At 47.0% G+C, this 12,555-nt stretch overlaps 1 protein-coding gene across 1 annotated transcript in view; it reads right to left on the bottom strand.

Annotated features, from left to right (window-relative positions):
- LOC144951914 (uncharacterized) overlaps nt 1-11,164 on the bottom strand; it is a 35,627-nt gene extending 24,463 nt beyond the window's left edge. The window contains exon 1 of the mRNA XM_078882257.1: nt 11,123-11,164. Coding sequence (XP_078738383.1) covers nt 11,123-11,164 — 42 coding nt within the window. The remainder of the gene's footprint in view (nt 1-11,122) is intronic.
- Nucleotides 11,165-12,555: the final 1,391 nt, after the last annotated feature.

Genomic DNA, 12,555 nt, shown 5'->3' with positions numbered 1-12,555 from the left:
AGATGTTCTTCCTTTTTCAGAAGATGTTCTTCCTTTTTCAGAAGATGTTCTTCCTTTTCCAGAAGATGATCTTCCTTTTCCAGAAGATGATCTTCCTTTTCCAGAAGATGATCTTCCTTTTCCAGAAGATGTTCTTCCTTTTCCAGAAGATGTTCTTCCTATTTCCAGAAGATGTTCTTCCTTTTTCAGAAGACGTTCTTCCGTTTCCAGAAGATGTTCTTCCTTTTCCAGAAGATGTTCTTCCTTTTCCAGAAGATGATCTTCCGTTTCCAGAAGATGTTCTTCCTATTTCCAGAAGATGTTCTTCCTATTTCCAGAAGATGATCTTCCTTTTCCAGAAGATGATCTTCCTTTTTCAGAAGATGTTCTTCCTTTTCCAGAAGATGATCTTCCTTTTCCAGAAGATGTTCTTCCTATTTCCAGAAGATGATCTTCCTTTTCCAGAAGATGTTCTTCCTTTTCCAGAAGATGTTCTTCCTTTTTCAGAAGATGTTCTTCCTTTTTCAGAAGATGTTCTTCCTTTTCCAGAAGATGATCTTCCTTTTCCAGAAGATGATCTTCCTTTTCCAGAAGATGATCTTCCTTTTCCAGAAGATGTTCTTCCTTTTCCAGAAGATGTTCTTCCTATTTCCAGAAGATGTTCTTCCTTTTTCAGAAGACGTTCTTCCGTTTCCAGAAGATGTTCTTCCTTTTCCAGAAGATGTTCTTCCTTTTCCAGAAGATGATCTTCCGTTTCCAGAAGATGTTCTTCCTATTTCCAGAAGATGTTCTTCCTATTTCCAGAAGATGTTCTTCCTTTTCCAGAAGATGTTCTTCCTATTTCCAGAAGATGATCTTCCGTTTCCAGAAGATGTTCTTCCTTTTTCAGAAGATGTTCTTCCTATTTCCAGAAGATGTTCTTCCTTTTCCAGAAGATGTTCTTCCTATTTCCAGAAGATGTTCTTCCTGTTTCCAGAAGATGTTCTTCCTATTTCCAGAAGATGTTCTTCCTTTTTCAGAAGATGTTCTTCCTATTTCCAGAAGATGATCTTCCGTTTCCAGAAGATGTTCTTCCTATTTCCAGAAGATGTTCTTCCTATTTCCAGAAGATGTTCTTCCAGATTTCAGAAGATGTTCTTCCTATTTCCAGAAGATGTTCTTCCTTTTTCAGAAGATGATCTTCCTGTTTTCAGAAGATGTTCTTCCTTTTTCAGAAGATGATCTTCCTGTTTTCAGAAGATGTTCTTCCTATTTCCAGAAGATGTTCTTCCTTTTCCAGAAGATGTTCTTCCTATTTCCAGAAGATGTTCTTCCTATTTCCAGAAGATGTTCTTCTTGTTTCCAGAAGATGTTCTTCCTGTTTCCAGAAGATTGTCTTCCTGTTTTCAGAAGGCCAACTTCCGTTTTCCGGAAGCCAAGCGTCCGTTTTCAGAAGATAAATTTACGTTTTCAAAAGATCTATCTCCGTTTTCAGAAGATGAATTTCTGTTTTCAGACCAACTTCCGATTTCAGAAGACCAGCGTCTGTTTTCAGAAGACAATTTCTATATACCGCCTTCAGATGAATAACCGTAGTTGGAATCTTGATTTGAAGTTTTCGTGACTGCAGGAATCCATACTCTTTGGTTCTTTTAGTAAAGTCACGTAGGTATAAAATAAATTAAATCACGACGTTTCGATTGCAACACAATCAATCATCATCAGGTGGGAACACCACTGCAAGAACATTTTTTGCTGAAGTGGGAGAGAGAGTTGCCATGGTAAGAGGCTATATAGGTGTAGTGTTGCAATTATGACGAATACACTTCTTTATGAGGCACACGTTGTTTATCGTCTTTCACTACAGGGTCCCTAGCATGAAGGGTCCCTTCATCCGATACCTCGGCGATATGGCCTCCGAACTATATGGGACCTAATTCTGATGACCCGTTCCCTTTCGTCCTCCGGCTGGGATCTAGGGGAGGCTAACTGACCCTGACCTCCTGGTCCGTGGGTCCTGACCACTGGCCTCTCTGAGCTCCAGCCCTTAGAAGGGCTGCAGAGCGTGGGGTCCAGGGTCCTATTCTCCAGCCAGGTTTTCTGTCTTCGGCGTGTAGATAACTGAGCTCTGAGAGCTCTGGCTTATATACCCGTTCGTGGCCGGCTCCGCCCTGGCCACGCCTTCCTTCTGGAACATTCTGGGTCATCCTGGAAGATGACATCATCCCCCCGGTCCCCCCCCACCCGGGGACCTAAGGAATGTGTCCTAGGATCCGTGTACCGGGATCCGCCGTTGGCCCCTCTCTGGCCCATAGCATTTGCCCTGGCGAGGTAAGTGGAACTGCAGGGTGTGTTGAATGGTGAGTGACAATCACTCCTACATAGGTAAGAAAGGGGGAGGAGCAACTCTCTCTCCCACTTCAGCAAACAATGTTCTTGCAGTGGTTTTCCCACCTGATGATGATTGATTGTGTTGCAATCGAAACGTCGTGATTTAATTTACTTTATACCTACATGACTTTACCGAAAGAACCAAACCGTAGTTGAATCGGTCGGCCCAACGTTGGCGACCCAACGTTGGTGACCCAACGTTCCACATTTACTGTGTTGGGGAGGCCTTCATCCAGCATTGGTTTGATCGTGGCTGCTGATGATGACTTATATCCCACCTGGTTGAGTGAGGAACATTGTCTCGAACGGTTCTTAGGCCAACAGGGGTTTGGCAGAAAGGCCACTCCCGGATGTTCCCTCCCAGCCCTCCCTATCCCGTGACACGCGTAGAGGTTGAAACCTGCTGAAGGGGCGGGCAGTTGGAGGCAGTCGCTTTTCAGCAACAGCGGAGGGCCAGAGGAGCGACGCTCACAACAACGAGCGGAGCGCCGGGCGGCCGAAACACAGCGAGTTTGCACAGTCGGGGGCACAGGTGGTGCACCGGCCACTCATCTCAGTCATCTCAGTCGATACGTGGCACCTGCTGGGTCTGCCCCGTGACCTCCTGCCGGCGTGCCGGCGTGCACTTAGCCTGGCACCGCCAATTATTGGCGAATGGCGGTTGTTGTTTGCAACCAGAACACCTTCACATCGTATTACGCCCATGTTGGCTCTCCCTGTGTAGAGGAGTAGAGGAGAGTGGTGGCGTCGTGTGCGCTGTCCGGTGCGGTGACATCACGGGACGTAGGGTCGCACGTGCTGGGCAGTGCACGTGACGTCACCCCTCCTAGGGTATTTAAGGGAGACCCCGTGACGTAAGCGGGGTCACTGGAGGAACGGGGATAGTAGAAGGGGTAAAGAGGGAACCAGGGATAGTGATATGTGTTAATAAACCCTGGCGGAAGCCCCTAACTCACCTCCGTCTCCGAGTACCTCCGTCTACTACTCAACAACTACTCAACACCTGTATTGCCTTCCAGACTCACGTAGAATCCAGTTTAAAATCCTCTTGTTAACTCAACAAAGCGGTGGACCATCTTGATGCCCCAGCCTACATCATTGACAAGCCGCACCCATACGTCCCCCTCAAGGTCAATAAGATGTGGGGGGTGCTGATCTTTCTGCATTCCCAGGTCGAGGCGTCTTCGCTCTGTGCGTGACCGAGATGTTTCTCTGCGTAGCCCCCAGGCTATGGAACGCTCTTCCACGAGACATCAGAGGAATCGCTCTGAGTCATTTAAAAAAAATGCATGTTAAAACGTATTTACACATGCTTCCGCTTGTTAAACTGTTAATTCAGTTCGTAAATGGGATTCTTAAAATGTGTTGAAACAATTATTTTTATGCTGAGTGTCTGCTGCTGCTGTGTCCTGTGCATCGCTTTGAGATCCTTGATCAGAAGCCGCGAAATCAATGTGAAGAGGAGACTCGAGCTGGTCGAAGAAGGGTTCTTATTTGGACACCAACTCACACCCCACTTCACTCGTCATCCCAAAAGCCAACTCCGTCTCCCCCCTTTCCCGCCAATCACCTCTGGATTTCTCGCTCTTTTGCAATCCTTCCTCGCACCAATCCGATCAGTGTCCTCCACTCAGACATCAGATTGCTGTCGTGCACGGCAGTGCCCACGTGACCCCTGACCTTTAACCCGTGGTTGTGTGTGGAGATGTCCCGAACATCCTCTACACATGTCAATATTATTATGATCATCACCACCAACGATTATCACCACCGACGATACTCACCACCGACGATACTCACAACCGACGGTACTCACCTGACGTGCTGGACACCGCGTGCAGGCAGACACGGATACATTAGGGAGTAATAAACAAAGCTCCCTGTGATTGGTGCCTGAAAGGATTTCAGTTCGAGGCAGGGACACGTTGAAAAGGGCGGGAGACGGGAGGGCGATTGACAGGGAGGGTCAGTTGGGATCCATGGGATCCGTGGTCCTCACCTTTACAGCAGCCTTGTTGTTGGCACCCCTTTGATTCTCAATCGTGACAATGTTTTAATATATATCTTAATAAACACACATGCGTTTGATGAAAGCCAAAAGCTATCCCATGATATAACTGCTCCCCCCGAGCTATAAATGCTCGGATACGTGTGGCATTGTTGTTGTTGTTTTCCTCACACATTCTGTGTTATAGGTGGCATTGTGTCGCCACTTTGGAAGGGTTTAGCCAGAGATCAATCGATTTAATTTTTGGTCCGCGTTTTGGGCAACTGAGAAAATGTGAGACGTCTTCTGGTGTTGCTTGGCACAAAGGGCAGCAGTTTGGGACCTTTGGGTCGATTAGATTTTGTTAATCGGCTAGCATGAAGCAGTAACCTGCACGGAGTGGAACCAGTTTTGTGCGAGTTTGCCCGGGTCAGGGATTTTTCGTCGTCTGCTATGGGTGGGGGCCAACCCCCTAGCACGACATTTGGCTTGTAGGCGTTCAGGCAGTGCATGGTGGCAGCGGTGTGAAAGTGGTTCAAAGTTGATTTGGTGGTGATACTTGGTGGAAGAGCATTTAAAGTAGATTGCACGTTGGCAGAGCTGAAAGAAAGCAAGGTGGATTTCAATTTCCTAGCAGGTGCAGGGGCTTTGAGTAGCTTTGTGCAAGGATGCGTTGTCGAGTGGCATGAAGCCAGATTATGATTGGTAAGAAGCTTGCTGTGTTTTTAAATCGGAAGAACTTTGGTTTTTTGGTGGAGATGGTCAATGGGCGCCATGAGGTGGCATCCTGTAGCTAGGTGAAGTGCTTGGTTTTGGGAGGTTTGGAGCTTTTGGTAACTTGTAGAGGAGATATTTAAGCACCAAATGGGACTGGCATAATTGATGATGGAACGTCCAATGGCTTTGTAGGTTCGGAGTAAAGTCTCCTTTTGTTGACCACAAGATGGGCTGGATAAAGCTCATAAGATGTTATTTCGTTTGTTAACTTTTGCATGGACGTCTCTGCCCTGTTGAGCGAAGCTAAATATGGTGTCAAAGGTTACACCTATAATTTTTGGGGTTTTTGCTAGTGGGAGGCGTTGGTTGTTTAGTATTACATTGGGATGTAAGTTGGCTTAATGAGGATCAGGTGTGAAAAGGGTGACTGTTGATTTGGATGTTGAGAGTTGAAACGATCTATTGGCTAGGAAAGTGCTGAGCCGTTTTAGATAGGAGTTGATGGAGTTTTCCATTTTGGGTATATATTGATTAGAAGTGTAAACTGTGATGTCATCGGCATAGCTGACTACTTATGCTCCTTTTGGGGGAGTTGGTAGATCGTTGAGGTAGGCGTTGAACAGCACTGGGGATATTATGGAACATTGGGGTACTCCTGCATGAATCTTTCGTGAGGAGGATTGAATATAACGAAAGAGAGTGCGTGATTGGCGGCCCCTTAGGCAATTTGTAAGCCAGCAAACAAGGCCTGATGGTAGTGTGGAACCCTGGATGATGTTGATGAGCAAGAGGTGCTTAATGGTGTCGAAAGCCTTTGTAAGGTCAAGGGAGGTGACGATAGTGCGAGATGGGGGCTTTTTCTCAATTAAACCGTTTGCAATTTGGGTGGTTAGGTTGAGAAGAACTGTTATTGTTGAGTGTGCAGGGTGAAAGCCATGTTGGTGAGGTGATGGAGGTAAATTGGTGGTGATGATTGGAAGGATGAGAGCCTCTAAAATATTGATTGATGGACAAAGTAGGGACATCGGCCTGTAGGACGTTGCTTGATTTAACTCTTTGCCGGATTTTGGGAATGGAATGATTGTCGATGATTTCCAGATGGCCGGAATGAGGTTGCACTGTAGTGAGGCGTTAATGGTGGAGGCGAGAAACTTGATGCCAAGGGGGCCGAGGTGTTTGAGATGGGGCATAGCTATGCCATTCGGGCAAATTGATAGCTAATTTCACCTTTTCAAGGGTAAATTGTGGGGCGCCGTTTAGAGGTAGTTCCTTGATTTGACGGATTATTTGATGTGCGGATTTATTGGAAGAGTGTAGGACGACTGATAAGAAAAGTGTGTTGCAGTGGTTGGCGATGTTACTGTTGTTTATGACGGATTTGTTGTTGAAATTGATTGCACAATTGGGTGGCGGTTTGGAGTGTCCGTCTAAGGCTTTGATGGTCTTCCTACGTTTTGATGAATTTTGGTGATGGTCAAAAGATACAACAAATTCGTGCCAGCGTTCTGTTTTAGCTTGATTGATTAGCTTTGTGATTTCAATATTTAAGGCTGGGATTTGTGGTGATGTAGGATTTTTAGTCCTCAGAGTATTTCGTAGGTTTATTAGCGTTGAGGCTTCTCTTGGGAGGCAGAGAAGGTGTTGTTTATAGCTTCCCGCCGGGATGGTGTGCTTGGTGGTAGTTGCGATGATGTTTCTGAAAACATTTTCAGAGTTATGTGTGGATGTGTGGATATGGTTCATGTTGTCGGCGAATAATGCTTCTGATTCTGAAGTAAAAAGTGGCCAGTTGGCTATTTTAAAGTTGTAATACAAGCGGTTTTTAGGAGTTTGTGAATGCTTGGCGGCATTGAGGGTCAACACAATTGGTAGGTGGTCGAATCCAAGGGCCGTAAAGACTTGGCAATCGATGGATGAAAAGAGGTTTCCTGACACTATTGAGATATCTGGTGAGGATGAAAGGCCGGGGGACGGAACTCTGGTTTGCATCTTTTCATTGAGTACCTCATAGGGGCAGCCGTTCAAGATATCGGCAATGAGGTTGCCACGTGCATCTGAAAGGGAAGAGTGCCAAAGTTTGTTGTGGGTGTTAAAATCTCTAATAAAAATTGAGTCGTTGTTTGGTAAAAGTTTATTTATATTGAACTGATAGTTGCGAGGGCAAGAACTGGTCGCAGGGATGTAGACGTTGATTACAGCGAGTGGGCCTAGATGGGATTTGATACGGACGCTTAAGACTTCTGTGGTGATATCAGAAGGAGGCATTGGGATCTTAATTTCTTCAAATTGAATGCTGTTATGGATGAGAAAAGCTAAACCGCCACCAGCTGTTGGTCGGTGTTGATGGAGGAAAGTGAAATTGAAAGTTGGGCGGTCGAGAAGTGGATTTTAATTTCGTTTCTTGGATAACGGCTTTATTAATGGAGTTTTGTTGTAGAAAGGTGCTTAGTTCAAGAGATTTGTTGTTGTGGACGTTTTGTTTTGGTTGAAGCGGTGGTTGCGATGAATGAGGTGGTGGTGCTAGTGTGGTTGTGCAAGGTGGAGTTGTTGGGGTGGCTGATGTACAACATTTGCAGAATCAGCCGGAATTTGAACTGGGGATGCGGGCTAAAAGTGCAGCGTTTGTGGTACCAAGCTTTACAACCGTTGCATTGGATAGAATTCGCATTGACGTTCTTGCCGCAACCGCCACAAGGGAAAAACGGGCCTGGATTCAATTCGACGTCCCCAGCAACAATGAAAAGCCAGCTCCAGTATGCCGAGAGGCCTGGGCTGGCTGGCGAAAAACAGGAAAGTGCAAGGGGTGATGTTGCCATTTGCAAAGTGCTTTCGTAGTACTTGGTCTCTCCACTTCGAACAAGCAGCAACACTGGAGAGCGTGTGGCATTGTCTTTGTACTGTTCACCTTTTTGGCATTGTGTGGTGTCACGACTGCGGAGCCACGATTCCCCCCTACCCCCCCCCCCCCCGAGCACACGCAGCACACACACACGTAGTGTCCTGGCGGTGGATCGCCTGGCACAGCGGGTTTTCACCCGAAGGGCCCCTCGGTGGGAAGTCCCAGGACAGGTCACATTGCTGCGCCCCTAAATTGGCTTAAAATTGTATGGTCGCACAAAGGTTCACGCACGACATCGGGGTGAGGGCTGTGGTGAAATATTAAGCGAGCAGGGCAGACGATGAGGGCGGGGGGGATCTCAGCGCCACCGACCAAGTCCACACTAGCCAGGTGTGTATTCGCCAGCCAGACGCCTTCCCAGATTAAACCAGCTGAGCTGAGTCAGGGATTCATGAGTACAGGCGCAGAAACAATGGGGCGAAAAACAACATAACGCTCCATGTAAGGGCAGGATAACATAACCCCGGATGTTTTTTTTTTTATCAAGGGCCATACAAAGGGGAGCCAACAACGGTTTAGGCGAGTTCTCTTCAAGAGCTTGGTCGCCACGACCCCCCCTGCAGTCCTGCCTCCTCGAGCCGCTCGCAGCATCCGTGTGATGCCTGCGAGTGCTGCTGCGAGGCAGTGATAGACGAGGTTCTTTCGTCATCCTCCCTCCGACTCTCACAGCGGCCGTGCGACGCTGTGAGTACGGCTGCGAGGAACGTGATAGGGCGTGTTTGGGGACTTGGGTAGCAGTAGGCTAGGCTCTGCTCGCAGAATATTTCCTCCGGGCAGTGCAGGGATTGCGCCGTGAATAAACGTTAGCACAAAGCCTCGGTGTGGTGTGAGTGATTTGGGTGTGGAGCGGCTGCGTGGGCGGACGCGCAGCGAGAGTGAGGGCAGAGCCGCAGCACGTGAGCTTGTTGAGATAATTGCCTGCAGGTGCGCGCGCGTTCGTGCAGCTGCTGTAGCGTTAACTGTGGTGTGTGCGCGTGTTAGAATTTGATCACCCGCAGGAGCGCGCGTGTTCGCACCGCCGCTGTACCGCTAGTCTTTGTGCGGACGTGGATTTGGATATAACCGCCCGCAGGGGCGTGCGCGTGTTTGAGCAGCCGCTAGCGTTAGCTGTAGTGTGTGTTAAGAGAAAACCGTTCGCAGGTGTGGGTGCGACGTCCACAATTGTTATCTGGTCTGACACTGGTAGTGAGGCTGGGCCATTATCTCTGGTGGCCAATCAGTTGCAAAGACAATGCGTTTATATTAATCTAGATTAAAAGTTTTCGTGACTGCAGGGATCCATACTCTTTGGTTCTTTCGGTAATGTCACGTAGGTATAAAATAAATTAAATCACCACCTGATGACGGATGCTTGTGTTGCGCCCGAAACGTCGTGATTTAATTTATTTTATACCTACGTGACTTTACCGAAAGAACCAAAGAGTATGCGTATATGTTATTACTATTGGAGCATGTTTGTTTGCATGTTCACCACAAGTACTATGTGGTTAATGCAGACTTGATTCCTTGCACAATATATCTATTTGGTGTTTGAATATCTTAACACAACTCCTGTTTTATTGCCAAAAAGAGTAAAAGCTATCGTTATTTTTAATATTTTGATATTGGCAAACAAGGTCACATGATTAAACAAGGTAAGTTGTAACTTAGCATGCCTCATGCTTCATTTGTTTTTTCGATGATTTACCTTCTTAAAAAAAATCTGCCCATGTTTCGTTACCCCCCAGAAAGGGCATCTCGCACCCCCTGGGGGTGCAGCGTGAACCCCAGGTTAAGAAGAACAACTGGTTTAGTGTATAGTGTAGTGTATAGTAGTGTATAGTGTAGTGTATAGTGTAGATACTTGTTCAAAACTAACCGGTTGTATGTTGGGCAGTAAACCCACCACAACATTTTCACCGGTAATGATTTAATGGCGCGTTTGACGACACATTTATGATTACGCGATCTAAAAAAAAACCTCGATTGTGGATAACATTGGTCGCGGAAGGCTGTTGCATGTTGAGCTCATTTGTCATGAATGTGGCGCCAATTTTTCACACTGCTGGACGTTTGCTGAGCAATCTGGAATCTCACTCAATCGCACACACGCACTCTGTCTCATTTGACTCACTCATTCATTCCTCCATGGTGATGGTGAGATGTTATCTCCCTCGCCTGGTATACAGGAGGTCGGGGGTTTGATCCCTACCCTGACGCCTGCTGCTGTATATTTGGAGTCTGCGTCTCTCTCTCTCTCATCATCATCACGGTGGCTAGGAGATGTTAACTACCACGCCTGGTATACAGGTGGTCGTGGGTTCGATCACAACCCTGACGCCTGCTGTATATTTTGAGTTTGTGTGTCTCTCTCTCTCCCTATGGTCCCGTGGGTTTTTTCTCCGGCTCCTCTGGTTTTTTTCCCCTCCACATTTGGAAACATGTATGGAGATTATTTTGATCTTTGTGCTGCTATAAATGTTCAATTGATGGGTAACTTTGTTGAGCTATTATTTTTGGTGGCCAGGTCGCTTCTGAAAAATAAGTGAATACCTCAGTGGGCTTTGCCTGGTAAGGATGGAGATGGTTTAGTGTTGTGTTTGTCTGTGTCTGGGTGATTTGTTTACCTGTCTTGTACTTTTCACTCCTATCGTGTTCGTGTGCTGTGTTTCTTGTTGTTGTAACGTTCTTAGCCCGTGCTCTTTCTAGACATCTGCGACAAAAAAGCTTTATAGCTCATCGGATTCCTCCTGCAGGAAAATTAAAGATTCGGATTAACTAAATGGCTATTTTTGTTAATATATTTTACCCGGTGTAAGGCCCCACTCAGCTGACACAATCCACGCGACCACGGGGAGAGAGAAACACGTAAACTCCAAATATACAGCAGGCGTCAGGGTCGGGACCGAACCCACCATGACCTCCTGTATACCAGGCGAGGGAGTTGTACGTAAGTTGTTCACATCTCGCCACCGTGGGAGATGTGAACAACTTACGCACAACATACACATCCTCCTATAGGAACTTCCCAATATTTGTCTTCGCGGATGTTGTTTGTTAAACTATAAAAAAACTAATGTATAATTTAATTTACCAGGTGTAGTGAGTCACTTTGGAGACACTAATAGTAGGAGGCACATACGTTGTTTATTCTACATTTAAACACTTCTGTTCACACACAGGATAACTACAAACGAGGAGACGAAGACGTAGAGGTAGCACGACAGGTCCATTCCAAACGACAGCCTCGATCCAGCCTCGGGACTTCCCTTTATGCCCCCAACATGGCTTGGCTCCGCCCTCACCCACGCCTCCTTTTGGAACCTACTAGAAGGTTCCCCTCTGTCACCTTTACCCTAAATCCCTTACCCCGGCCTATCACGTGCCCTGTCAGCAGGCCAGGCTGCTGCTACGTCCTCAGATGCCCTCTCTCTGCCAGCAACCAGCGCTACGCACCCTAGTGAGCCATATTATGGCATTGCATGCTCTGCTAGCAGATCGGCTGCGACACCCACAATTCCCCTCTCTGTCAGCAACCAGCGCTACGCACCGTAGTGACCCATTGTACGTCGCTACTCAGGTAAGGGCCCCACTGAGCTATACGACTCTTTTTCAGAAGAGACCTGGCCACAAATGATGGCCCAACGAAGTGGCTTATCATGTGAAAATGTATATCAGCCAAATAAACGCGTGACTTTTATTCTAAACATGGAGAGAGAAACCGGAAGACGCAGTGAAAAATCCACGCGACCACGGGGAGAGAGAGAGAGAGACGCGCAGACTCCAAATATAGACCAGGCGTAGTGAGGGTCAGGATCGAACCCACGACCTCCTGTATACCGGGCGAGATAGTTAACACCTCCTAGCCACCGTGATGATGATGAGAGAGAGACGCAAACTCCAAATATACAGCAGGCGTAGTGAGGGTCGGGATCGAACCCATGAACTCCCTGTACAGCAGACAAGGGAGCGAACATCTCCTAGCCACCGTGGCGAGATGGTAACATACATACAACATACATACAACATACAAAGCCTCTTTTCGGAACTTCCCAGTGTGTCTCTCTGCGGATGTTGTTTGTTGACGATGGAGATGAGAAGGATGAGAATAACATGAATAGGTTTGTTCGTAAATAGAGCATTCCAGGGACACTTTGCCCTATATTTTGGATAGCCATTCGTTTTCTGGACAAATGTATACGTGTCACAATAAGACATTTGTCTCTGCTATTCACAACCCAATTACGTTTGCTGAAGGATTGTTACTCACCTATCAGAGCAGGAATGGATTTCTTTTCTCGCGTGAGTTTAATGTTAATGCCCGTGACTCATGTATAGGACCAACCTCCTTTAAATCCGGTCGTGGGGTTTTCGATCATCCTCTCTCCGTATTGATGAGCTCTCCCACCATTTGCGAACGCGAGATTTGTATTGTCTATTCTATACAAAACAATTGCACCCGTTCGCGCTAAATAAATCCGAGGCTTTTCACCTCAAAAAAAAGAGGAGGAGGACGAACGGAGGAGGGAGGAGGAAGATGACGAGGAGGCTGCTGGGACGTACGCCCCAGTTGACTGCACGCCAGGCGGACTTGGCACGAGGCATCACAGACACGTCACAGACA

The sequence above is a fragment of the Lampetra fluviatilis genome, chromosome 64 (assembly GCF_964198595.1).
Source record: "Lampetra fluviatilis chromosome 64, kcLamFluv1.1, whole genome shotgun sequence".
In the NCBI taxonomy this organism is placed as follows: Eukaryota; Metazoa; Chordata; class Hyperoartia; order Petromyzontiformes; family Petromyzontidae; genus Lampetra; species Lampetra fluviatilis.
This window is presented reverse-complemented; position numbering and strand designations above follow the sequence as displayed.